Genomic DNA, 26,447 nt, shown 5'->3' on the forward strand with positions numbered 1-26,447 from the left:
ATTACTTCCTTAAGCAATCTGCTTCTGGGTATACGGATATTTGTCCTAAAATAGATAAAACTCAGAGCTATTATAGAAGTTAACCCTCTTGGCCTTAGTAAAAAAGTTAACATCCATAACCACAATGGTTTCTAGCAATCTTGAACCTTCTGTACTGTCAAAAGATCTTAACCACTAATTATCTCAAGTTCAAACTATTATGAACTTCATCCAGAATTGCATATTCTCAATTTGAAGTGTTAAATGGGGATTTCTAAAAGTAAAACAATATGTCAACTCTTTCCGATAGCAGACTTAGATATAAAATCACAGTAGCAATAGACTAATGTTTGTCGTTTTTCAGTGATGACTTAAATTTCCTAAAAGTAGCCCCACTGCTCTTATCCTTTTCTTGATGCAGTTTATTCATTCTCAAGAACTCTACCATGTTAATCATCCAGTTGGCCATCAATTCTATTGCTTAAAGAGCACAATCTATTCATTCTCAAGACCTCTCCCATGTTTAATCGTCCAGTTGGCTATCAATTCTATTGATTAGAGAGCAGAAACGGTACTAAAAGGCAGCATTATTGCCACGGAAACACTCAACATTCTTGTAGTCACTTGTCAAGTCTTCTGGCCATTCTGGCAATAATAAGTTATTGAATCAGGAGAAACTAATATGACTTGCTTATGTTGTGCATTCTTGAAGAAGAAGCTGAAACAAAAGACAAGAACTGGAATTCTTTTGGCTCCAACCAGGCTGCTCTCAGGAGCCCAGACAAAATCTTTACAGAAACTAGGAGCTCACCAGTAGAGAGAATAGGGTCCAACAGTATACAAAGAAGAACATTTATACAAAAAAACAGAGTACTATTAAAAAGCACAACTTCAGTAGATGACTATAAACCTGAAAGCTATGTTCATATGTGTAAAATACAGAACAAAAGGTGCTATTCCTCCGGAAGAATTCAAGTGTAATCCAAAAAGAACTTCATAAGAGAGGATCAACCTACATGAAGAGACAAGTGTGAACTCAGTATAACAAGCCAGCCATGATATGTGATTTAAATGAATAATCGCAATGAGCCAAATGAAATCATAAAAGAAATAAATAAATAGCAGAGAGGAGAGAGAGAGAGAGAGATGATACCTCATGCATATCCTAGGCCATATGAGATACCATCTATGAGTGGATGACATGTTTTAACCATGACTTCTAGGATCAACGACCCGGTGCAATTTTCTTGCTTCAGCATTAGAGTATTGACCTATAATGCGAGAATGAGGAATTGAAGGTTCACCATTAGCAAGGGCGACCACATTTTCGAGCAGAAACTTCTTAGGAAGCCTGCCCACCACATTGCCTTCTTCATTTCCATCTTTGTCTAGAAAAGCAAAATGTGGGATACCCTCCACCCCAAACTCGTCAAGTTCTTGTTCCCATTTTGTGTTGTCAACATTCAACATGACAAAATTAACACGGTCCCTGAAGACAAAAGGTACCAAGTTTAAAAAAATCAAATGATTAACCACCAAAGTTGTCCTAACTAGAGTTTTGCTGGATCAATTAACATTAAAATATGGCAGTCTATCAATTGGATCAATTAAAACTAGAACATGGCAGTCAATCAACTGCTAAATGTTCATTGACAGAATTGCTTGGACTAAGTCGTGGTTAGATTTTTCACCATCAGAAGCTGGCACTTTTTTTGGTGGCCTATACTAGCCAGAAATGGCCAGTATAAATCATATTCTATTTGTACCATTCCCAAAATCAGTCTCTGCTGGATACTACTCTACTAAATGCTTTAGTCCTGTGGCAAGTGAACATGATATTGGACAGCAGAGACTAAATGAGTTAATAACTCCTCTACCATTTCAAAAATCTTTTTCTGCCAGAGATGTATCTCTTATAAGTAACTAGTAGAGTTATTTTATTATATACAACTATTTTGAGCAGCTATGCAGAAGCAGGAAGGATTACTTGAATTGCTTTTCAACTTGATAGACGTCTGGGGTTAATTCTCGGCAAACTTCACACCAATCTGCATAAAATTCCACAACAGTGGGCAGCCCGTTTGATAAAGCCTGCAATATGCTTTGAAAAAAGGAATAAAAATGAAATATATAATAATTTTTTTTGCTAAACCAAACAAGTACAGAGTTTTCAGTAGCATTAATGATAAAAATCATTCATGTCAAATATTTGAACAATAAAGCAATTTCAAGAACTAATCCAAAACTTCTTACAGATTTCTCCTCTTGGTCCTTGTGACCATAAAATTCATTACAATTCCCCTAAAGAGTACCAACTTAGGCTACATCTATAACAAAAATTGCACAAGTAGATCAATGATTGAAGCTGGCTTTACTTCTAAGTTCAACAGGATAGCCCATCAGATGAAAAAGTTTGTAAATTCCCTTAAAACCCTTCACTGCATTAAATTTTTCTTAAATATCACCACACTTTTTTTCTTTTTCTTTCTGATAAACCGTTCCTTTCATTGCACACAGCAAACCGCATACACCACAACAACAGAGCTATAAGACATAAGAGACGCCTATTTCACTACATGACAGTATACAGCAACTCCTACACAAATAAGTCAAGCTTGACCATATAAAGATAAAGACATATAATTTTCAATCCCCTTAGTGAACGCTAAGTTAGCAACTATCCAACTTTCCCTCCCATCCGTACCGTCATTCTCACAGTGACACACACAACAAGCAAGGAAAGAAGAAGCAAGAGATAACAGAGACTTCAAAGTTTGCACCAGTCAACTGACCTGTTCATAAGGCACTGCATTAGCGGTCAGATCTCCCAATGAAACACCAAATTCTAATCTTGTTGACAAGAAAAGGCCAACCGCAGCAGCCGTAGAGGCCACTGCAATACGTCTACTGCTGCTTTTATTTGGCATTGCAGCAACTTCAACATTTGTGCTAGCAGCTGTAACAGGACCGTGATTTTCCGTCGATGTACCGGGTTCAACCTGCAACTCTTCCTAATAAAATACGATGGAAATTAAGCTAGATGAAATCAAGAATTCTGAATACTAACACAACCACAAGAGGCATCCAGTAGTGAACCCTCAATTAAGAAACCAGAAACCTGAATAGAAGAAACAAGCAACAAAAATAATCCCAGAAGAAAGCCCAAAAGCAACTCTCTAACAAGTCCAGTCCCAGCCGTTCACAAGCCCAATATCACACAATTAAGAAATAATAAACCATTGCAACAAAAACAGGGAAACCAACCTGCCTAGAAGAATCGATTGGATCCGGATTCGTCTGACAATACAATTTTTGAAAGCCGCGAAGTCGTCCCTGAAACGGGAACGAAGGTCTCCAAGAAGTTGAAGAACTACGCTGTTGCACGCAAGAAGAGAACTTCTTGTGAAGAGCGAATGGGCTGGCAGCCACAGCAGAAGCCATGGCGATTCAGTTATTTTCTTGTTCACTGCTGCGCCTCGGCATCGAAAATAAATAGCCAGGATAATCAACTAGTATTATCAAATCTCAAATTTACCACTTAATCTGTTTACGCTCCATATATTTCGTAGGGGTATTAAAGTAAATGTATTCTTTATTCAGCGAAAGGGTAGAGTCGTAATTGCATCAGAAAATGTCTGATCCATGAAAGCTGCTGTTAAAGATTTAACAAGATCCGTGGGATCTTGTACATTTCCTTTCTCCTATAAATTTTATAGAAAGCACTCCATTGGCGGTCAAGAATTGCATTTCAAAGCATTCTTTCCGCCAATAAGCCGTACAGCCATGGCTTCTTCAGAAGAAGAAGCTTCGAATGCGTTGTCCTCGGCTTTGGAACCCCAGGAAATCCAGCCCAAGGAAGTGAGGTCAGGCGGGAAGGACGACATGTCAGCTCCGGAAGCGGAGGAGGACGAAGCTGTTGAGGAACATGGCGAGGGTTCTGATGAGAGTGGCGATGAGGGTTCTCTTCCCCGCGGGGACGATCAGGAAAAGATGTTGCATTATGCTGGGGAGCTGATTGAAAAGGGAATGAGGCTTCGAAAGGCCGGTGATTATGCTGCTGCGGTCGATTGCCTGAGTCGTGCGGTTGAAATACGGTTAGGGTTTATTCTGTTTGGTGGTGTCTATTTTTTAACGTTTCGATTTTACAATTCTATTAGCTTTATTTGTTCTATTTGATTCTGTTTTGCTGTTGTTCTTTTGATTGTTACCTCGAGATTGATATCGATTGGCAGTGACTAAAGGTTAGCAGAAAATGTTAACATTTTCATTTTTTCTCCTGTTGAACGGAGTAGTGAAACTAGTAAGGGTCGCATGCGGAAGAATGCTGGTGGAGCTAGTAGTGAAGTCAGGAGCAAAGTAGCATCTCATTACCATCTGCTCCAATTCATTTTTATTTTATTTTTAAAGTTGATTCCTTTCCCATTGCCATGCATTCTTCAGAGTTAGTTTTATTTTATTCACCTGCTAGAGTTGGCTTCAAGAATATAATAAACGTAAGAAGTTTCTGTACCAGTTGTACTCTCCCCATGCTATACATTTTTCGTGACTACCACTGTCAACCACATAAATAAGGAGAACACGATTTTGTATGTGTTGAACTTCTCTTTTGTTCTTTTCCCCGTTACTGTGGTTATTACCCCAAACAATGAGTTAACTAAATACTGGTTTCTCAATGTTATTCTATTTGGCTAGTGTTGCACATTATGGTGAGCTTTCTCCAGAATGTGTCAAAGCTTATTATGAATATGGGCGTACACTCCTTTACAAGGCTCAGGAAGAAGCTGACCCATTGGCGCATGTACCTAAGAAAGAATCTGAAAATGGAAACATTGATTCAAATAAAACTTCAAATGGGGAAACCAGTGAATGTTCAGCTGCTCCTATTGCTGCTGATGGTAAAGAAGAGAGTGCCTCTCTGAAGAGTGGGGAAAATGGTGAGGGTTCTTCAACTCCTGCTGCCACTGATGACAAACAAGAGTGTGTTTCCAGTCGCATCATGGCAGAACCGGAAGAAGGTTTGTGACTATTTATGTTGTGCTAAAAAAGCCAAGTTATTGCTCATTAATCCTGTGACTAGATATGCTTTATAAATCCAAGTTACTATTTGCTGCATAAATGTCAAGGTGATCATTACCTTGATATCCAACAGCTTATCTTCCCCGTGAATCATCTTTGCACTGTGGTTCTTGATCAAATAAAGGATTCTATCAGATGAACCATGCTTTCAATATCAATGTGAGATCATGCAAAATAAGTAATTATTAATTTATATGAAGTGAGCTATGTTAAGCATAGGTAAAGTAAGCTTTAGCTATTAAATCACTGATTGGATAAGATGTAAAATCATGTATTAATATATTAATATTTGCGAGGTGTTGTGTGGTTAATATTGCATAAAATTAATAAAAATTATTCTTACTGAAAAATTAAATTTTCAAATGTGAGATGTTTCAAGTGTCACAGTTCTCAGCAGACAGTGGGTTGCTTACTTGCATACGTATGAAAAACAAATTCATCCCAAATGTTGTTGCACTCCATATATAAATCTCTCCAAGGCCTTTTTGTGATTGCTCTTTTCTTGTGGGTGAGCAGCAGGTGGCAGCAGCCAAGATGAGGAAGATGAAGATGAAGACTTGGAAGAAGCTGATGAAGATGAATCTGATTTGGACCTTGCATGGAAATTATTGGATGTAGCTAGGGCAATTTCTGAGAAGGCGCCGGAAGATTCAATTATGAAAGTGGAGATCTTGTCTGCACTGGGGGAGGTTGCTCTGGAACGAGGTTCGTTTCCTCTTGGTGTTGTTGATCTTTGAATGTATAGTTGTGGATGGTGTATACTCATTTAATGCGGGTGAGCATATTAATTTTGCAGAGGATATTGAGACTTCCTTTAGTGATTATCAAAAAGCTCTCTCAATGCTGCAACGACTGGTTGAATCTGATGATCGCCACTTAGCTGAATTGTATCCCTTCACATGCTTTTGAACCATACAGTTCTAAGTTACTATGAAATGCTTTGCTAAACTTTTTTGTTTCCATTGCTTGTGATGGCATCAGCCTCAGAAAGATGTGATACCTGATACAAAGATGATCCTTAAGCCTACCAAAATTTTAAATCATAACCTTAAGATTGGGATTTTTTCAAAAAAATAAGTTTTAAATTTTCTTTTGTTTCATTTATCTTACATTAAAGTTTGAGCAAGTTTAACATTGCGAAAACCTTAAGATAGGGAAATTTTCTAAAAATAAGTTTTAGATTTTCTTTAATTTCATTTATCTTAAATGAAAGCTGGAGCAAGTTTAACATTGCAAAACAGAAAATGATAAAATAAACAAATTAGAAGGGAGGAACAAAAGGAACGATGTAGAGGCATTGGCTTCTTAGCTGTATGTTGATGCACTTCAAAGTGTGAGGATATGGTCTTCCATATCTTCTTCTGATTGCTCTGTCTAACTAAAAAGTTGGTATGTTTAAAGTGCAGATTGAGTTTTTGGCTCCGCATATATTCAACATTTGCCTGTTTTCCTATGTCAGTTTTGAACTTCTAGGATTAATATATTCATGGTTATTAGGATGTGCCATGAATTCAACTGTACTATCTAGACATTAACTGTTTCCTTGCCCACAAAATTTCTTTATTTTCACAATGTTATTTAAAATTAGTTTGCTTCTCTTCTGTAGGACTGTGCCTTAAAATAATAAACAGAAATGTTGATATCTCCAGTTCCTTTTTTTTTCTTAAATGTAAAAGGCTTCCTGAAACTGAAGGGGAGGTTGTGCAGTTGATGAAAATCATTCCAGGTGGGAAAGTCATCATGGTCAGAGTTTCTGGTGGCTGAGTAGTTGGAATCTCTTCTAGTAAGTGTTCCCAAATGGAAGGTTAACTCTAATTAATAGGGCTTATCTCCCTAATGAATTTAAGAGAATGATTCTTACCTCAAGAGTTTGGACTCATACTCAATAATTTTGTGGGCCAATTCCCTAAATCCTCAAATTATAAGCCAAGAGAGCAATAAACTTTTACTTTTTTACTGCCATGAGAGCACTCTCTGGTTTCTTTTTCCATGTATTGCATATGTTGTGAATTGACTGGTTAAGCTGAAAAGCAGTTAGCTGAGTGGCTTAAATGGTCTTTCTTTGGAGAAAATATCTGTTGGATTCAATATGGCCTGTCTATTTCAACTAGGGGTTTCAGGGAGGTTTTACTTCTTGGTTTGTTGTAGTTTTCCTTTTCTGGTCCACCCTTCCACACCATCTATGGTGTTGCATTTTATCCTTGTTTTTGCTCTCTAAGAGAGAACTTCTGTGACTAAGAGGACTCCAGTCAATAGATTTGATGATCATTTTTGTTCTGTTGTTTTGTTCATTTAAAAATATTATTGTTAATAGAATTTTTGTTTGTTTGTTAGTGTCCTTGACTCGAAACTTTCAGGAATTTTAGAATATGCTTGGTGCTGGAGGTGGCCTCCAGGACCGATGAAGCTCTACCATATTGTGAGAAGGCAATTTCTATCTGCAGAGCCCGAGCAGGACGTCTGAAAAATGAAACAAGCGAACTGTCTGGTTCAACTACAAATGCACCTGTTAATGGTCCAGCGTCTGAGATTGATCTGGGAAATGATCAAGGTGTGGATGGGCCTCCTTTGGCTTCCAAAGTAAAAGAAATAGAGACACTCAATGAACTCCTACATGAGCTGGAAAAGAAGGTACTACATGTCCGAAATTTCTCGTTGATTCCTCTGCTATTGCTTTATGTTTCTTGATTTACATCAATGTGTTTTTTTTTTTTTTTGGGCAAATGCAGCATGAGGACCTGCAGCAGGCTATACAGAACCCAAAATCGATACTTTCAGAAATCATGCAAATTGTTGGTTCTAAGTCTAATAATAGCAATGGTGAACCTAAGGGTCCTGCAGGTCCACAAACTTCATCAGAGGTCGGCCATGTTCTAAGTGGTGCTACTGGTGCTAATAGTAGTGTTGGCGGCAGCACTGTCACAGATCTTGGTGTGGTCGGGAGAGGTATTAAGCGTGCGAATCTGAAGCCAATAAATGCAGAACCTCCTCCAAAAAAGCCCGCATTGTGAGCGAATCAGCAGAGTAAATTGTCCTGTTTCTGTAGATTTTGTTGACCCTGCAGAATTTTAAGTAAACAAGGTGACGCAGTGGTTGGATTGTCATGTCATGTAGCGTAGACAGTGAGCGGTTACTATGCACTGGATATTTTAGTTGGAATTCTATCTAATTGTGCAAGATGTATTTGTTAGTTCATGCGTTGATGGGTACGTTTGCTGCTCTCATACCATCCTACATTTGCTCTTCCTTTTTTTACAATTGATCTAACATTTGTACTAATATGTGGCTACCTTTTACTTGTGTCCTAAATTTAGTATTCTTGATTTAAAGCAGTCGATTTGTTTTTAGTGAACTAACCTGTCGCGACTGAGCTTCGAGACTACTGCGTCCTCATCTCACTGGATAAACCCTGCTGCGAATTGACTCTTTCCTCTCTCTGCTCGGCATGGGAAAATGCACACACGATACTGCCGACGCTCGCTAACTTAAAGACTCGATAAGGGACAACAAACGTGGATGATATCGAGACTTTGGGCTGCAGTCCAATAGGCTTTGTGGGAAGTTTTCAAGAGTCAGATCTCAAGTTGAGGCTGGATAACCTTGCCAGAAAGACGATCCAAAAACGTGATTTAAAACAAGAAAAAGCGCCGATGACATCAAAGTGGCAAAGGATACAAAAAAGGAGAAATGGATAAGGATTCGGTGGATCTGCATTAAACATCTGTAAAAGCAGAGAGAGAAGAGAGGAAGAAAGATGTGCATGAAGGTCGAATGCAAGCGGTGCGGGAAATATTCCTGGAACGGATGCGGCAAACACGTCGCCTCTGTTTACAGGAGCATCGAGGAAGGAAAGCATTGCCAGTGTAAATCGTGGCCAGGGATATCTACTGCATCAAACACAGACCAGGTGAAGAAACAGCCAGGGACATCCTCCGCCAAGGAAGGTCAGTATTTCGTACTGTAAATCACTCCCTCTTTTCTATTCTCCTGGCTTACTGAACTGATAAATCCCAATCCAACTAGGGGATCTAAGCTAAGTTTTTCTCTAATCCCATTTGCGCTTATTGCATCATGGGATAAGGTTCACTGCTTTTCGATGATATCTCTGTCTAACTCTTGCAGGTGAAGCAAAAAACTGAAGAAGCATGGATCAAAAGATAGGGTAATTAGTTATCAACTCTGGTTGATACAATCAAGTCTTGTGGGTTTTGTAATAACGTGTCAAATTGTCTTTGACACAGATGTTCCCTTTTTTTTGTTAATCGAGTCTTAATATTAGACAAGATCATATCATATCATACCATAGAATAAAACTCCTAGTGTTTTCTATGGTAATAGTCATCAACTCTGGTTGATACAATCACGTCTTCTGGGTTTTGTAATAACGTGTCAATTCTCGTTGACACAGATGTTCCTTTCTTTGTTCTTAATATTTGGAAAGTTCATATCATATCTCTCCTTCATTTCATATCATAGACAAACTTATTATAAAATATTATTCTCTATAGTGAGCAACAGTTCATACCTCTTCTGTTACAGAACCTTGCACAAGATACTCTTATCATGGTCGAGCAAAACATTAGCAGAATGATGACAGGGTAACGGTCATGAACACGTCGCATCATGGTAAAAATAATAGAACAAGTTTGTTCTAACTTGCCACCCATAAAAAAAAAAAACAGTAGATGAGACAGGGCCAATTTGTTTGTACCTTTCAACGCACCACCACGCTGGCCTCCTTCCCTACCAATTGAACCAATTGATTTCATTTGCCAACAGTATGAAACCAGGAGCTGTCCTTCCTCGATATCACCGTCCATTCCAAGATCCAGTCTACAAAGATGTGTGTGTGTGTGTGTACGCAATGAAGAGAAGAATTCAAAATGTTTCTTTTGTTCAGAGAAGGGAGGAAGAGAATTCAATTTTCATTAAATAGAGAAGGAAGCTGAAATTATTACGCTCCCTCCAAGCTGACACCGGTCCCAAAGTGTGGTGACTTTGACAAACATACCTGAGAGATGACCTCTCGCAGACATTTTATCCAACGGGCGAAGGATGAATAAACGATGCAAGGAGACCCACATATTCCTTTTCATTAATGGAGAGGAGATCATTGCGCTTATTATGACTGGAAGTCACGTTAGCCATCTTCTTTGTAGTTAGAAGAGAATGATTAGAGACAGAGCTTCATTTACAGGGTCAAAGGAGATGATTACCTTGGAAACCAAATCTCCATAAGAATACAAAGGGAGTGGTTCGGTCGCCTTTGTAAAAATCAATTCGTCTTTTCTCCCTGCCCTTTCCCTCGTCTTTTCGTGTTTCCCCTAACCTGGGAAGTTACACAACTGCCACAGCCTACTTACTACTCACTGCTCAATACTGACCCATACCTTAAATGCCTTGCGCCGGAGTAGATAAGACATTGATGAGGGACCGAAGCCTGTAATGACGTGGGAGGACCCAATTTTCAATAAAGTAAACAAAAACGTAAATTGAAATTTGCAGTTAAATAATTGGAGATGGGGAGAAGAAGAGAACCAGTTGGCAAGCATATCGCAGCGTACTTTGGAGCACAAGTTAAAAAAAATGGATTTCCATTGACTGGGAGTCGCAGAGAGAGAGAGTAAGATTCTCAGGTAATGGTAATGTAAGCCGGTTATTTTACTCAAATAGAAGAGAATTTTGGGAAATCATAAATACCTGCTTTTCATGTCTGTTTTGTTCAAACGCTGTTTGTCTGATCTGGAGGTGGGAATCGCTCCTTTAAAGAAGCCCCGGTGTCTCTCGTCGCGGGCTCTGCCTTTTAAGTATTTATCTTCTCCGGAGGGCACTATCTTGCTAGAAAGTAACCAAAGATTTCTAGGAATCGTTTTTTTTTTTGTTTTTGTGTCGAGCCACCGCTTTCTCTTTTCTTTTTTTCTGTCACAGTTTCAGATCTGCAGAGGGAAGAGGGAAAAGGGAAGGAAAGCAAAAAATATTTAGCGGGAGTTTACTGACGAGTGTTGTTCGGACTCTGATGAAGAACGAACAGTGCCGAACTCGGAGGAGTTTGTATTCTTTCGACCTCAGTTTCTGATTCTGAATACCAGTTGCTTTCCCATAGTGTAAGAATTTTGTTTTCGGAGAAAATGTCGACGGAGAAGCTAAGCTCTAAAGGTCAAGCATGGTAAGCATCTGTCTAGAATCGTGGGACTTGTTTATTGGGAGTTCTGTTTGCTCATGTTTTGTTTCATTTTGCAGGTTTTGTACGACGGGATTACCAGGCGACATTGTAATAGAGGTGGAGGAAATGACTTTCCACCTGCATAAGGTAGGAGAAATCTTATATTTATGTACTCTTTTTTTTTTTTTTTATGCGACTCCCTTTCGGATGTTAAAAAAACTGTGTTTTTTTATGCTGTTTTCAGTTTCCTTTAATGTCCAAAAGTAGGAAGCTTCACAAGATAATTACAGAGGAAGAAGGAAACCCTGGGAAACGACGAGGCACTAACACGGACGCAGAGCCCGTACAAGAAGAAGACGAAGAAGTCGTCGTCGAAGAGCCCTTCTACATTTCGCTTTCGGATTTCCCAGGCGGCTCCGAGACCTTCGAAACCGCCGCGAAATTCTGTTACGGCGTGAAGATCGACCTCACGGCAACAAATGTCGCTCCGCTGCTCTGCGCCGGCGAGTACCTTGAAATGACGGAGGAATTCTCCGAAGACAATCTCATCTCCAAAACCGAGAGGTTCCTGTCTCAATCCGTTCTCCGAAGCATCATAGACTCGGTAAGAACCCTAAAATCCTGCGAAGCGCTGATGCCAATGGCAGAAACCCTAGGCATTGCACAGCGATGCATCGACTCGGTCGCGGCGAGGGCTTCCTCGTCGGATCCTTCGCTTTTCGGCTGGCCGGTGAGCGACAAGTTGTCCGATCCACGGGTCTCCAATGCGGTTTTGTGGAACGGAATTGACACAGGCGCACGTCTCAAGAATCCAACCGGGTCCGCCGCCGAGTCCTGGCTCGAAGACTTGACCCTCCTGAGTCTACCACTCTACAAACGCCTCATTTCCGCCATGAAAGCTCGAGATCTCAGCTCAGAAATCATCGAAGGATCTCTAATCTCATACGCCAAGAGATCCATCCCAGGACTCTCATCCCGATCCAGTCGTAAACACTCCTCAAGCTCCCTCGCTTCCGAAGCCGAGCAGCGAGAGCTTCTAGAGACAGTAGTTTCCAATCTACCGTTAAACAGAACATCAAGCTCGACCTCCTCAACCAGATTCCTCTTCGGACTGCTCAAAACAGCCAACATACTGAACGCTTCACCGAGCTCTAAAACCGTTCTGGAGAAGAAAATCGCGTCGCAGCTGGAGCTCGCGACCTTGGACGATCTCCTGCTGCCAAGTTACTCTTACCTAATAGAGACGCTCTACGACGTGGACTGCGTGGAGAGGGTTTTAGCGTATTTCTTGGAAGGATTGGATGGAAGGTCGACTGCGCCAGAGACCGAGCAAGCGGAAGGCGGCAACGCACCGCGTTCGCCGTCGGTGAATCCGGTCATCCTCGTCGGGAAACTGATCGACGGATACCTGTCGGAGGTCGCGTCCGATGCGAATCTCAAGCCAGAGAAATTTTATAATCTCGCCGTAGCGCTTCCCGTTCACGCCAGGCTCTTCGACGATGGACTGTACCGGGCCGTCGACGTTTACCTCAAGGTTAGTGTTGGTAATTATTAATCTTAATTATATCAATTGCTATTTAATGATGAGCAAATCTGATGCCTCGCATGCCCTTCCTATCGTCCAATGTTTTCTTGCCTTTAATGCCCTCATAAATGCTCACAATGTCCAGTTTTTTAAAAATTAGTAATTTTCTCGATTCATGGGATTATTTTTAAATTTCGAAATTATTTTGTATACTATATATTTACCAAATTATTCTTGTTACCATTTGCAAAACTATGTAGGAAATAGGGAATTTTATTTCATTTTATATAATATAATTGCATACCTAAATACTAAATTTCGTGCAAGAGGAGTAAAATAGTAATTGTGTTGCCCACAGGCGCATCCGTGGATTTCGGAGGAAGAACGGGAGAAGCTGTGCGGGGCAATGGACTGTCAGAAGCTGACGCTGGAGGCGTGCACTCATGCCGCGCAGAACGAGCGGCTACCGCTGCGCGCGGTGGTGCAGGTCCTTTTCTTCGAGCAGCTTCAGCTCCGGCACGCCATCGCCGGTTCCCTCCTCGCGGCGGACGTCGCAGCCATGCCGGACTCGGCGCGGCCGTCTCGCTTGGAAGGCGACAGCACCCCGACAGTGGTGGGGGCTCCGGAGGGGGGCGTTTGGCGGTCGGCGACACGGGAGAACCAGGTGCTGCGGCTGGACATGGACAGCATGAGGTCGCGCGTGAACGAGCTGGAACGGGAGTGCTCGACCATGAGGAAGGCAATAGAGAAGATCGATAAGTCGTCGATGGCCACGGCGGCAGGAGGATGGAGCTCGTTCACCAGAAAGTTCGGGTGTAAGTTCAGGACCCAAGTCTGCGACTCGCAAGAGCGCACGGTGATGGAAACTAGGAGAGGAGGAAAGCAAGGGCAACAGCAGACGCGGCTGCAAGAGGAGAAGTTATAAATTCTCCGTTTCTTCTCCTCTGTACTATATCTTCTTGGCATCATTCATTGTTCCCTATAATTCCACGATTTCGTTCTTAGAAATATTGGGGGCGAGGAGGGAATTGATTATTATATTATCTCAGTTTTACAGACAAAAAGACACGACCATTTGGGAGCAAAATTGTAGGAAATGAAAAACCAGAAAAATTAGTAGAGAAAAAACCCCCGACCCTTTGTAAGCGAAAGCAAAGGAAGAGAAAACCTATGTAAGTTCGATGAAAAAGACGAGCCAGAAACGTAAATCAGATGCCATTTGCTCTTTTTCTTTATCTGAAATTCTGAATTGCCCAGATTGCTTCAGCCTTAGTTGTCAGCACTGTACGTTCCCGTAGGCCGCACACGTTCACCAGTGTGACATTATAGCGGACAAGCGCTGCGTCCCTGAAGTAATAATCTCTTGTTAGAGCAAGAGCAACGGACAGGCTTGAAAAAAAATGAGGAGCCATTTTTAAGTTTTAAAAGAGCAGATAGGGGGGACAAAGTAATGATCCATGACTGAGATTTGTAAGGAAAGCGGAGCCCCATTATCATTGGGAAATACGAAAGGGGAAACCAGCCAATAGTAGAATGTGCGGAAAGTTTGCCGTTGCAGAAACGCCATTAAGATCAGTGGCCTGTGATCTAATCTTACGTAAATAGACAGGAGTAAATGAGATGGTTCAGGAGAGAGGAAAGACAACCATACGCAATCTCTCTCTCTCTCTCTCCCAGCGGTTTCACATCCTGATCAGTTATGGTTTGCCTGCGCCCTCCGTGCTATTACAGTAAGGATATTAAATGCTGTTGGAAGATTCCTTCCCTCTTCCAAGTAGATAGAGGCTGTGAGGATACCAAAATTTAAAAGCCTCTTGTAAGCGAACTACTTCAGTCAGAAGAGGTGGTTGAGTGCTAAAAGAGTCGCTAGAACTGATCATATGACAACAAAGACCGATCAAAATGCTTAACACGCTTATATTTTTGTTTGAATTTTGAATACATGGCATAGAGCAATCAAATCTAAGATATCATCTCCTCTTTTTAGGTGAACGCTATGCAGATGAACTTCTCGCACTATATGGCTTCAAGCAGAATTTTTTATTGCCCGAACAGTTCAGCCTGTACAAGCCTTTTACTTTGGAGCCTTATTGCTCACCACCCTGAGCCACAATTAGCAGAATGTTGTCCTATCATCTTCGAATACAACGATTGTGTACATAAACTTCACGTTTATGGTCATAAAACCATTAGAGGAAGCTAATTTATTCAGTAGAAATTCCTGAAATTATCTTCTTTCAGATGTCAAAAGATAACATAACTAGCAGAAATTCCAAAAACTATGTTCTTTCGGATATAAAAGGATAACATAACTTCCAACGGCAGATGACAGTGGCCCACGGATAACACCCTGTCAGTTGCATTTCAGGCAAAACAAAATTACAGGAGGACATACAACCAAATATCGAGAAATGCAGGTTTTCCCTTTCTTTAGCTACATCATTGACTTCATATAACTATGCTATAATAAATCAGCCTTGGTTTCAAGTTTTGAAGTGGTACAAAAGAACAAGTACATAACCACCTCTCCAAATAATTGAAGTATAGAGTCCTATATCTGGCCAACCACGACTTCAAATGAAAATTGAGTTCTTGCAATCTTGAAGCAGGCAATGTCATCAATAAAGCTTTTGGTAAACAAATCAAAATTGAATAACTTCACATTCCCTACCAATAATCCCCGCATGAACATCGGCCATCGTTGAAGTGGTGGTATCTCTTGATATCCCTGTTGATGATTTGTCGACCTGAAAGCTTGGATATAATCTTGAGAGCATTGTGACAATCTACACAAATACGAAGATTCTTAATGATCCGAACTGTTTGCCTAGATTGGCTGTTCATGAAACCGTGGACTAAGGCCAATTTTTCACTGTGGTACATCAAACATTCCTCTTTAGACTCTTGATCCACATCATGCAAAGCAGATCTGATATCAGGCAAGTAACCAGCCTCCTTCATCTGCCGATTCAGGCATCTCAGCTGCTCCTGCATAACCGTCTCCGCAGGACGACCGGCCCTGAAGTTATTGATCCTGCTCTGAGCTTGCAAAAATTCTTTATTTGATTTCACTACCATGACTTTCAAAGCGTTTACAGCTAAAAGACCTGCCTTAGATTGTTCTGACAACCTGGAAGAGTCCAAGCACTCCACTAGACTGGCACAATGATCACCTAGCTCTGCATACCCATGCACTCTACAAAGATTCATCAAAGCTTCCCAAATCTCTACTGTTGGTTCACTTGGCATCTTCTCTACAAATTCCAGAGCTTCTTCAAAATGCCCGGATTGTCCAAACAATTCCACCATAGCAACATAATGCTCCATCATTGGGCTGATGCCATATGTCTTGCTCATCGACTCAAAATGAAGTATTCCCTCATCTACTGCATTAAGAGCACAGCAAGCAGAGATTACCCCAACAAAAAGCTTACCATCAGGCACTAGTCCTAGCCGCTTGAATCGAGTGAAGATATCAATAGCTTCCTCTCCAAGTTCATTAGCTGCAAAGCCAGCTATTAAATTGTCCCATGAAGTCAAGTTTCTTGCAGGCATGTTCTCAAACATCTGGCGTGCATCTTCCATTGAACCACACTTACAGTACATTTCCAAAACTCTATTATGAACCCAAACATCAACTTGTGGCATGGACCGCATGATGTGTTCGTGAACAATCTTTGCTTCATCGGGAGATTGAGAGTCACCACATGCTTCTATCAACTGGAGAAATCTTGATAAATCAAGAGCGATGCCTTGTTTTACTAAAAGATCCAAAACTTCAACGGCTTCTTTCATTTTCCGTTCCTTGCACAACTCGTCAAGTTCCTCTATTGTTCCCATGGATTTCCTGGTTTCAGCTGCTTCTGGCATTCCATTGTTTGATTCAGTACCTTCCAGCATCTGAGAAGCACCAAATTCCCCATCATAACCAAAAGAATTTTGGCTAGGAAAAACATTTGGCTCTTGCTGTACCTCTGCAGGGTTCTGTACATATAACCCATCGGGTTTCTGCCCAGTTACTCCAAGGTTCCCTTGGAAAGATCCAACTGGATGCTGCACAAGATTTTCATTACAGTACTGTGCAGGTTGGTTTGGTGTATGTCTTTGATTTCCCATGTAATAATTCGAGCTCTGTTGTAACTGGGTTGAATGTAGCATGTACCTGCTATTTTGATTCGCTTGAATTCCCGTGACATTTGCTTCTGCCAAATTACTCTGATAGGCCTCTCTGGCATTTATACCGTTATGGCTGGTCGGGGATAAATGACTATAAGCAGGACTTCCAGTTGTGTTCGTATTAGACCTTTGATTAAGAACTTGAGAATTTACACCACAGTCTCCATTAAAATTATGAGGAACATTCACAAAATTTTCTTTGTAATACCCATTTGAAGATTGCAGTGTCTCAGTGGGATTTCTTCCATAAGAAGTATTTGAGTTCTGAAAAGAATCTGCAGAACTTGATCCATAAGTTCCATCGGCAGACTGCGAGAGGTTTCTAGGATTCTCTCTAGAAGAACTACTGGAGCTTCCCAAAAACCCAGCAGGGTTTACAGTTAGGTCTCCTCTGTTAGACGGTGACGGCCACGGCTGAAATTCTTGTCTACTGTTTCCTCCACTCAACCCATCGGCATTCGGTGGTACCTCTCTTAAATTTTCTCTCCTAAACCCGGATGAATACTGTTGACCATAGACGTGTCTATCGTTTTCTCCGTAAAGCCCACTCGAATCGGTTCGAAAATTTGGAGGGCTTCGACCGTGGAGCTCGTCTGCGCGATCAAACCGTCTGATATGTTCTCTATAACCGCCATCAATATTATGATTGAGATCCTCCCTAGACGATAAATCAGCGTTCTGCCGATAATCTACTTGAAACGCATACGAGTTATTTGCTGGAGAGGGATTCTCAACATGAGAGTCAGCTCTCTCAGCAGCAGTGCTGAGGGTTCTGGATAAATTTAGGGTTTTGGCAAAGTGGGAGGAACAGGAGTTCCTGGGACTATATGAGATAAAACTACACCACGGAGAAGATCTTACCGTGAAGGCTGCAATCGATTTGATGGTGAGAAATGCGGTCCTCCTCTTGTTCATTATAGATAGGTGATTGCAGAAAGAACCGCACCGGAATGCCTGAGACCCAGGGTAGCTGCAAGCGGAGGCTGTCTTCCCAAAAGGCCAAAACCCTGAACCCCACGGGCCAACAATGAACTCCAAAAGTTTTGAATACGAGTGAGTACATATCGGTCAGTATCGGTCGATAAAGGATCCGTATCAGTGACATTTGCAGATTTTTTTTTGACAACTTTGGACGGGGGGCCCAGTGATATTAACCTCGTTATATTTATAATAATATTATATTAATTATTTATGTGTGGAATAAAAAAATAATTTTTAAGTTACTTAATTCAATTCTGATAGTTAAATAAAAAATTAAGTACACGTACGCTAAGGTCCGATTTCATCTAGTTGCTTCTTTGGAAGATAGCGGAAGTTCGGGTAAAGAATCGGTAAGCAGAGAACCAGTAAACGCTGGTGAAACGCGACACTTCGTTGTCCCTTCTCCACGTCGCTTCCACGTGTCTACCTCTTCTTTCCACTGGCCACTGTATATCCCTCTGCTTCTCTTCTCTCTCTCCCTCATTATTACAGTCGAGACATCATTGCGTTTAAAATCCCAGAGACCCAATTCGGGGAGGATCCAAAATCTTGATTCTTTTCTCTCTTGCTCGCTCCAGTGATTGGTTGTTTGTATCTCGATCCTGGTAGAAGGCGCGCCGGTAAAGATGGGGAAGCTCGGGTACCTGGCGATGAAAACGGACCAGAGCAACACTCAGCTCATCCAATCGGATCTTAGGGACCTCAAGGTCGCGGCGACGAAGCTTGCGAACCATGCCATGTTACTTGGGGGTCTAGGATTTGGGACTAGTTTTCTCAAATGGTTTGCTTCCTTTGCAGCAATGTGAGTGTTGACTTCTCCCCTTTTGGCTTTCTTTTTCTTTTTGTTATTTGCTCTTAAGATCCTCTGTTTCGGTGTATTTAAAGAGTTCTGACTGCTTGAATTTGGCCGCATCTGTTCTATTTGTGTTTCTTTTGGGCATTTTTTTCCAAGGATTTTACCCAATGTTCTGCTGTTTTTGTTGGATGGATGTTACTTTACGGTGCTTTTTAATCTAATATTCCTAAAGCTTACTTACTATACTGAATTTTTATTTTCTGGTGAGTTTGCATGTTGTTAATGGAGAATTTTCCGTTCAGATTACTTGTACTTTGAAAGCCTTTCCTTGGCTCGTTCTTTTTGTGTCTCCCATAGATTCAACAGTTATATGGATTTTCAGACTGGAATTCTCAATTGAAGATGCTCCTTTTATCTTACTGAAGTTTTAGTTTTCATCTCAGCGCTAATTTTATGGAACATAGGTAGCTCGTTTGTTTTTTACTTTTGCAAGTTTAATTTTCTGTAGATTTACTTTTCACCCACAAATGTTGAACTTTTAACACTTAAGAGTTTGGTTAACGTTGAGATTTATCGGCTGTCTCATCTTTGTTGAAGATCTGGTTCACATCTCTGGTTCATCGCTTCTTCCCAAGTAATATATGTGTCCTTTTGGTTTTCGTTCTGGCTTAGGCCAGTCGGCCAAATATGTGTGAAATTGCAAAAATTCTTTATTATTTTGTCCTGCTTATGGATCACTCATATCGAGCAAGATGGTGTTTGATTTCTTTCAGCTTTTCTGCAAGCTGATGTATATGGGGATATCTCCTTCTGTGCGAATTCATATTTATGCTTGTGATAAACCTTGGAAATTGATGTTATCCTGTTGTGGGAATTGAAGTCCACTTTGCATTCATCACCTCAATTTTGTCTGCTGAATATAAAAACAGCTACTTGTTGTGTTGCAGTCCTCGCTTGATCTCGTCTTATCAAACCATTTACCACCCTTCTTTCTAAAGAAAAAAATAGCAATTCAAACAAGAACAGGAAACAGAAAGGCCATATTTTATGTTTCCTTAAAAGTCTGTTTATGTTGTCTGCTTTTGTTTCATTCCTGTGTAATGTGGATTTGTAAAAACACTTGTATGTTTTGGGTTTAAAGAATCTAAGTTTTTACTGCTTGATAACATTATAAGAGTTGTTAATAGTTATATTTTGGTTATATGATGATTGCAGATACTTGTTGATCTTGGACCGCACAAACTGGAGGACGAACATGCTGACCGCCCTCTTGATCCCTTACATTTTCTTGAGTCTCCCTTCTCTGATTTTTAATTTATTGAGGTGACTAAAAAATCCTGCATAGAGTGCCTTCTGCAAACCCAATTCATAATGTGAACTAAGAAATCATGGTTTCTTTTGCAGGGGAGAGTTCGGGAAATGGGTTTCTGTCATTGGTGTTGTACTAAGGCTTTTCTTTCCTCGACATTACCCAGGTACTGATTCTATGTTGCTCATCATCCTCTGCTGATCATCAATACATTCTGAAACAGCAGTTGCTCCATTGGAGTCATCTGTCATGTGACCTGAAGATCCAACCCTCCTGAGTTTGCACTTGAGGCTTGGTGCACTTAACCAGGGGACAGGGTTTCTGTATTTTATGATCATATATTACCTTGTTGTGCAATTTGTGGTTCCTCTGATCCTCTGTTATCTTAAACATTTACTGGACAAGGTCTTCTATTGTTATCTCCTGACCTCAGCTATGGTGTATGGGTGCAGACTGGCTGGAGATGCCGGGATCATTGATTCTTTTACTGGTGGTTGCTCCAAACTTCTTTGCCCACACCGTGAGGGACAGTTGGGTGGGGGTGCTGATCTGTCTGATCATCGGCTGTTACTTACTGCAAGAACATATCAGGGCATCAGGTGGGTTCAGAAACTCGTTCACTCAGAGTCATGGTATCTCCAACACCATCGGTATCATCCTTCTGCTCGTCTACCCCGTCTGGCGTCTTGTACTTCACTTCCTGTAGACTCTAATTTTGGCAAGATGTACGGGGACTTGGTTCTTCTACCTAGTTGTTTCAGCAAGACTGCAGAAGTGCTGCTGCCTTGTAACGATTCATTATTGAAGATCAGGAAGCTTGCTTTAGTGGTGGTTCTAATAATATAAGTAGCATGGGAGTGTTCTGTCAGTGTGAGTGAAGGTAATCTGAGGGTGATGCAATTAGTGTGTAGCAGGTTGTCTTGGCTCATTTGTACTACGACTTATGGCCAAGTAGGTGGGAGCCCGAGCCTGGTGCAGCTCTTTGTATCTGTGAGTTTCTGTTATTGGCAGTTGTTGTTCTAGGTTGTGGATTTGATGAAAAGAACAAACTCATTTGTTCTTTTCAAACTTTCAAATGAATTCTGGTATGATCACTGTGTTGTTGGTTCAAATAAGGCCTAGCTGTTCAGTACTGAAAATCTACTTAATGTCACAGATTCACATAAACCTCTTTCAGTTTTTACAAAACTATAAACAGTTCTAATGGATCAAAGGGTATTCAAATGCCACAAATCGTTTCTGGCAGCTAAAAAAAAAATATCTGAGACGTTGCCCGAGATAAATTAACTTGTTCAGATCATTAATCTCATCTTCAGATTCTAAAAATATGGGATGATTCTTTCGGGACATGAACATATTCTCTGAAATGCATAACTTGGATTAGAGAAGGGATTGTAGTTCGAGGATAAATGGCCCGAGTGATCATCCTAATTCAACTCGGTTCAACCGACCGATTCAATCCAAGAGTGTCCCCTCCCAAGTTATGATCCAAAATAAGGGTATGTAAGTAATTTCATCAATCAAGTTTGTTGCATGCAACCCTAACCCTAACCCTAACACTGACCTCAACGCTCCTTGATAAATAGACAACGTAGCAGTCTAAGTTGGCAGCTGTTCCGCACTCATCCAACTGCATAAAAATTCCGCCTCTGATGGCCGCATTGGCCCCAACCCCAATTCTTTTCTCTGCAATCATCATCAGTTTTATTTTATTTCCCCTCTTTTGAGGATCGATCAAATCCCAGAGGAGACGGAAGGTTTCTCAATGAAGACGCAAATGATGACGAGTCCGATGGTTTAAATCCATTCCTCATGACGACGAATTGAGGCATTTGTCTGAGAGAAGCCCTTCCTTTTCACTTCCCTCTTACTTCTGATTCTTTTTTTTTTTTCAATCTTTTTCTCTTGAGAGTTTGTAGGTGTTTGCTCGTTCTGTTTATGGCGCGGCATGATGATGAAAGACTAACATGTTTCTGAGTTTTCATGATCGAATGAATCCTCATACTCATTCTGAATGCTCGCCGTTTTGCGACACCTTGTTTTTGCTTTGTTTATCCGTCGGTCGATCATATGAACCTTCTGCTGTTTTTTAGATTATATGAAGTTTCCGTTAGTTTAAATCTTTCCTACCTTTCTTTCTCCCTTTTTTTTCGTTTCTGTTTATGCATCGCCATTAGTGCGTACAAATGCAAAATTTCTCGATTATATGAAATGCAGCGATGATGAGAAAGCAAAAATTTTCTCTCATACAATGAGGAAGTTCTCCTATGAACCATTTTCAAGCACTTTTGAGCCGCATTTCTGGTTTTCATTCTTTCGTAGATCTTCTGGAATTGTAATCTTCAGTTCCTTTCAAACTGCGTTTCATTCGATTGATTGGGTGCGACCAGGCTGAAATTTTAAATGTTTCTATTATTCGTGATGGTATCCTAAAAAGAGGGCCATACCCACTGTACGAGATTTTAATTTTTCTTGTTTAAACTTGTGTCACCTCAACATAACAAGACCATATTTGGAGCATAAGAAATACAATTTCATTGATGTAATTGTAAAAATTATATTTTTTTGCATTATAAAATCATTTTATAATTGCAACAAATTGTTACATTATTTTGTTTCATTCTGTATAATTTTTTATTTATTAACAATTATAATACACTGTTTTTATTGTAAATTATTTATATGTTTAACATTAATCGTTCATTTTATTTGCAATAGATTATGACTTAGTATTTTATACATTTATTTAATGATAAAATGATGTTATTAAAAACTTCTTTTTATTTAGTCTTTTTCATGTTATTTTTTAGTGACTTAAAGGAAATGAATATTTTACTAAATAATTATTATTTAATGGTGTAGATTAATAAAATACCAACAATAAGTATTAGATATCAATAAAAAATTAAATTAAATTGAGTTACTTATACTAAATTGATATTATACTCAAGTTACTAAATTATAATCATATTGTAGTAAATATTTAACGGTATATAATATTAACAAATATTAAATATAATTTTTAATTAGTAAATATAAACAATCAATATTACTAAAGATATAGATTGACTTTTTTGTGATTGGCTTATAGATATGACTTAGTATTTTATACATTTATTTAATGATAAATTAAGGCTAGGGGTTGCATGAGTCGAGCTAAACTTCAATTTGCATGCTCAACTTCAAGCCTAAAATTTGATTGAATTCGAATTAAAAAATTTGAAAGTTTGAGTTCATGACTAAAACCTTGTAATAGAATACACTAATGTATAATAACTGGCTTAATAGACCTAAAAGAAAGAACAAACAGATATTTTCATAAAAAAAAATTATTTTAATGAGTTGACTCAGATGAGCTTGTTATACTCAATAAGCCTTATTTCAAGTTTAAACTCAGTCAAACTCAAATAAAAATTGAAAAATTTTCAAGGCAAACTCGAATAGTTTTACCTAATATAAATTAGAAGCCAATCGTGGGGTGGCAATGACATCCTGTGGTCCCACCATGGACATGGCTCGATCAGTTCAAGATCTGGTCTACTTGGTTGAATCAGGAGGCAACTCGGTCGGTGAACGAGAAAATCACTCTCCGGCCAGATTCGCGATCCAAACGGGATACGGGGGCGAATTTCAAGTTTGGAACGTTTGTTTTCACTGGTCGAAGGTTTCAAGTCTCGTCCGTCTATTTTCGCACGTGCACAGCCGACAAGTAGACGAGTCCATCCCCCCTCACCAACGGCTCCAACTTCTTCGCGTGACGAAAAAGCTACAGTTCAAATCGTTCCCGAATTGCTTCCACGTGTGCGGCTTTCTTCCTTTCTGGTCCCACACGCCTCCGCCTTTCTTCACCCCACGCCAAATCCCTGTTCAAAATCGCCGCTTCAAATCAAACACGCAGACCGGACCTCCCGCCATTATTCGTCGAATCTTCCTCGCCTTCTCCCTCGCTCTACACGTATATATAAGTTCGCCAGCTTCAGCTGAAACAGAATTAATGAACGGTACAACCTTGCTTTGGCAGCAATGGCGGTCGTCAGCGGAAGGATGCTGCGCGCATGCAGGCCTGTGGACACGGAAGACTTGGTTTCCTTCCGTAGTTCGTGTCGGGGCCGTTCTGTGAGCTTCTGTCGTCGTCGCGGACCGACGATGAGGAACAAAGAAGGAGAGAGTTGCAAGGCCCGAGTGCCAAGGGCGGTGCTTTCAGTCAACGTTGTTTCTGATACGGAGACGGCGAGGACGGGAGTTGTTGACGTTGGTTTTCTTGTTTCTGAGTTTTCTTCCATGGCCAGGAAGATGTTTCGTCGGGCAGTGGAGAGGAGCAAGTCGTGGGGGATGTCTCGGAAGCAGGCGGAGGTGCACATTGAACGAGTACGTTCCATTTATCGTCGACCTTTTTTATTGTTTGTTTTTATCGTCCACTAAGGAATTTTCCTTCTGGAACTCTGAATTTTTTCGTCGTTTCTGCTGTATGATCTGCTTCTCTCTTAATGCGAGAAATGAAGAGAACAGATTCAGACAACAGAAAAGAACTAGAAAAAAACAAGAGAGAAGAAACCTTGTTTGAAAAGTTACAAAAATAAAATGAAAAAAGTTAGGAAATTAGAGGAAAAGGAAAGGATCAATCTTGGAATCTTCCTGATTCTCTGGCCTTGTTTTTCTCTTCTTTACACTGCAGGGAATAATCAATTGCCGGTTCTTCACCTTATTTTCCGTGGCAGGATCCTTGATGGGCTCCATTTTGTGCTTTGTCGAGGTAATGTGCAATTTCGATGGATAACCATAGTTCAATGTTTCAGAGAGATTATATACGTATATAGTTCATTTCATGAACAGTACTCTTGGTTTCTTTTGGTTTTGTTTGCAGGGTTGCTTTCTCGTTCTAGAATCATTCCGTTCTACATGGCAGAGATCGGAAGAAGGAGAGGTAGTAAAGCTACTAATTGAAGCCTTAGGTAACAAGATACAATATTCCTTTTCTTTCTTAGTTTAGTTTTATCTTTAATCTTCAAGCGATTTTCAGGGCCTGTTATTTGATGGCGAGTGATGATGTTTAACTTTTGCAGATATGTTCCTGGTAGGAACTGCCATGCTTATCTTTGGCTTAGGAATCTATATGTTCTTCGTGAGCTCGAAAGAGGTTAAAGGAAAGGAAGGAGTACTGATCTCTGGATCTAATTTTTTCGGTCTTTTCCATCTCAAGGTCTGCTTTGTTTTGTTGCAAAATTTCAAAGTTCTTTCTGCGCTTTCATAAAAAGAAAAAGAGAAATAAGTTGTATTTTTCTGAAACATGATTCCTGATGGTTGAACTGGTTACAGAGGCTGCCGCCATGGATGGAGATTGGATCAGTTGAGAAAGCCAAACTGAGGATTGGGCATTCAGTCACGATGATGCTGCAGGCAGGGGTGTTGGAGAAGTTCAAGGACGTGCACTTGGTGACTGGATTGGATCTTGCTTGCTTTGCTGGTGCAGTGCTCATCAGCTTGTATCTTCCTCCTCTCAAGGGTGTCAATGGATGCAGTTAAGAGGTGAAGAGATAACCAAGAGGAAAACTAGGGGTGACATGAGAAGCCAGATAATGGAAAGACGATGCAGTTTTATTTACAAATGACGATTCTTTTGTTTGATAAAACAATGGAGTTCTGTAAAAAAGAAAAGAAAAAGAAGATGAACTGAGGAAGTAAACAACAATAACTTTCTGCACTTTGTACATATTTGAAGGAATGACCAATTTTGTTTTCAAGATTTGTTAAAGAGAAGATGAAACGTTACAAAGTTCATGATGTATCCAAATTATGTTATTGCTATCCAAGTATCATTGGCAAATCAAGTGATTAAATCATTCTTGAGCTGGTCTTCATATTTCTTTCCTGTGTGGAACTAGACTTTCACTCTCAATAGCAAGTGCCATCACAGAAGAATTTCATCTCTCTATGTTGTAACTCCGTTAATGGCAACATCTTAACAAAATAATTCCAAAGCAAAGCGTAATGGACTTTTGAATTTGATTTAGATGACGCTCATATGTAGGGCGAGAAGCAAAGGAAGGCCTGTTTCCACCCTTCCTTGCCATCTTGCTTTTATTTTCGTATCTTTCTTTGACTGGCAGCCCGAGAAAGGAGACACGTTTCCCCTCTTCCTCCACTTGTTAACAGAAGAAAGGGTGAGAGTGAGACGACCGCCCTCCATCTCTTTGGTGGAAACGAGGAGGAGACCGTTCAACAAGTTGGGAAAAAGGAGTGAATCCGAACCCACTGGTCAAACCCGGTTGAACCGATTCCCACGGATCTTGTTGCTTTCTGGACAAAATCCCATTAATGTCAAGCAGGTGGTAGTAGCTGAAACTAGATGATTCGGAAGTTTTGACTTCTCTTTTACCAAGGTAATTTCTCTCGTCCCTGCTTCCCCCCCATCTTTCCGTTTTCATTTCTGTCACGGAGCACT

At 40.4% G+C, this 26,447-nt stretch overlaps 5 protein-coding genes and 2 non-coding genes across 7 annotated transcripts; 5 read left to right on the forward strand and 2 right to left on the reverse strand.

Moving 5' to 3' along the window:
* Positions 1–638: 638 nt before the first annotated feature.
* On the reverse strand, positions 639–3,445 carry LOC137951564 (thioredoxin-like protein HCF164, chloroplastic). The gene is made up of 5 exons (XM_068798305.1): positions 3,244–3,445; positions 2,772–2,990; positions 1,967–2,070; positions 1,133–1,468; positions 639–991 (listed from the first exon to the last, which is right to left on the reverse strand). Exons 1-4 carry the CDS (start codon positions 3,418–3,420, stop codon positions 1,186–1,188), a joined length of 783 nt encoding a protein of 260 aa, XP_068654406.1. The 5' UTR covers positions 3,421–3,445; the 3' UTR covers positions 639–991; positions 1,133–1,185.
* Positions 3,446–3,692: 247 nt separating this feature from the next.
* LOC137951563 (uncharacterized) lies at positions 3,693–8,279 on the forward strand. The gene is made up of 6 exons (XM_068798304.1): positions 3,693–4,073; positions 4,672–4,994; positions 5,572–5,760; positions 5,852–5,942; positions 7,413–7,686; positions 7,785–8,279. Exons 1-6 carry the CDS (start codon positions 3,763–3,765, stop codon positions 8,064–8,066), a joined length of 1,470 nt encoding a protein of 489 aa, XP_068654405.1. The 5' UTR covers positions 3,693–3,762; the 3' UTR covers positions 8,067–8,279.
* Positions 8,280–10,643: 2,364 nt separating this feature from the next.
* On the forward strand, positions 10,644–13,978 carry LOC137951770 (BTB/POZ domain-containing protein At5g66560-like). The gene is made up of 4 exons (XM_068798663.1): positions 10,644–11,221; positions 11,296–11,365; positions 11,463–12,752; positions 13,102–13,978. The coding sequence occupies exons 1-4, from the start codon at positions 11,184–11,186 to the stop codon at positions 13,666–13,668; spliced, it is 1,965 nt and encodes a 654-aa protein (XP_068654764.1). The 5' UTR covers positions 10,644–11,183; the 3' UTR covers positions 13,669–13,978.
* Positions 13,979–15,075: 1,097 nt separating this feature from the next.
* Positions 15,076–17,923, reverse strand: LOC137951637 (pentatricopeptide repeat-containing protein At4g32450, mitochondrial-like). The gene has a single exon (XM_068798440.1). The coding sequence runs from the start codon at positions 17,832–17,834 to the stop codon at positions 15,411–15,413; it is 2,424 nt and encodes an 807-aa protein (XP_068654541.1). The 5' UTR covers positions 17,835–17,923; the 3' UTR covers positions 15,076–15,410.
* A 466-nt stretch (positions 17,924–18,389) lies between these two features.
* On the forward strand, positions 18,390–21,120 carry LOC137951557 (cold-regulated 413 plasma membrane protein 2-like). The gene is made up of 4 exons (XM_068798295.1): positions 18,390–18,702; positions 19,912–20,019; positions 20,101–20,171; positions 20,458–21,120. The coding sequence occupies exons 1-4, from the start codon at positions 18,527–18,529 to the stop codon at positions 20,709–20,711; spliced, it is 609 nt and encodes a 202-aa protein (XP_068654396.1). The 5' UTR covers positions 18,390–18,526; the 3' UTR covers positions 20,712–21,120.
* A 645-nt stretch (positions 21,121–21,765) lies between these two features.
* On the forward strand, positions 21,766–21,850 carry LOC137952433 (small nucleolar RNA SNOR75). The gene has a single exon (XR_011112266.1). It is a non-coding gene; the product is annotated as a small nucleolar RNA SNOR75 (small nucleolar RNA).
* A 98-nt stretch (positions 21,851–21,948) lies between these two features.
* LOC137952423 (small nucleolar RNA Z105) lies at positions 21,949–22,019 on the forward strand. The gene has a single exon (XR_011112256.1). It is a non-coding gene; the product is annotated as a small nucleolar RNA Z105 (small nucleolar RNA).
* Positions 22,020–26,447: the final 4,428 nt, after the last annotated feature.

Source organism: Aristolochia californica, unplaced genomic scaffold (genome assembly GCF_029961685.1).
Source record: "Aristolochia californica isolate CCGP_79_NKW_82.1479 unplaced genomic scaffold, dmAriCali1.0.hap1 SCAF_15, whole genome shotgun sequence".
Taxonomy (NCBI): Eukaryota; Viridiplantae; Streptophyta; class Magnoliopsida; order Piperales; family Aristolochiaceae; genus Aristolochia; species Aristolochia californica.

Excerpts from the sequence above, each read along its gene's own strand:
- LOC137951564 (XM_068798305.1), bottom strand. The coding sequence starts at position 3,420 with ATGGCTTCTGCTGTGGCTGCCAGCCCATTCGCTCTTCACAAGAAGTTC. Across the intron at positions 2,071-2,771 it reads ATGCAGTGCCTTATGAACAG|GCTTTATCAAACGGGCTGCC; the intron begins GTCAGTTGACTG and ends AGCATATTGCAG. Across the intron at positions 1,469-1,966 it reads CAAGTTGAAAAGCAATTCAA|GGACCGTGTTAATTTTGTCA; the intron begins GTAATCCTTCCT and ends TTTTGTCTTCAG.
- LOC137951563 (XM_068798304.1), top strand. The coding sequence starts at position 3,763 with ATGGCTTCTTCAGAAGAAGAAGCTTCGAATGCGTTGTCCTCGGCTTTG. Across the intron at positions 5,761-5,851 it reads GGAGGTTGCTCTGGAACGAG|AGGATATTGAGACTTCCTTT; the intron begins GTTCGTTTCCTC and ends TTAATTTTGCAG. Across the intron at positions 5,943-7,412 it reads GATCGCCACTTAGCTGAATT|GAATTTTAGAATATGCTTGG; the intron begins GTATCCCTTCAC and ends CGAAACTTTCAG.
- LOC137951770 (XM_068798663.1), top strand. The coding sequence starts at position 11,184 with ATGTCGACGGAGAAGCTAAGCTCTAAAGGTCAAGCATG. Across the intron at positions 11,222-11,295 it reads AGCTCTAAAGGTCAAGCATG|GTTTTGTACGACGGGATTAC; the intron begins GTAAGCATCTGT and ends TTCATTTTGCAG. Across the intron at positions 12,753-13,101 it reads CCGTCGACGTTTACCTCAAG|GCGCATCCGTGGATTTCGGA; the intron begins GTTAGTGTTGGT and ends TGTTGCCCACAG.
- LOC137951637 (XM_068798440.1), bottom strand. The coding sequence starts at position 17,834 with ATGAACAAGAGGAGGACCGCATTTCTCACCATCAAATCGATTGCAGCC.
- LOC137951557 (XM_068798295.1), top strand. The coding sequence starts at position 18,527 with ATGGGGAAGCTCGGGTACCTGGCGATGAAAACGGACCAGAGCAACACT. Across the intron at positions 20,020-20,100 it reads CTGATTTTTAATTTATTGAG|GGGAGAGTTCGGGAAATGGG; the intron begins GTGACTAAAAAA and ends TTTCTTTTGCAG. Across the intron at positions 20,172-20,457 it reads CTTTCCTCGACATTACCCAG|ACTGGCTGGAGATGCCGGGA; the intron begins GTACTGATTCTA and ends GTATGGGTGCAG.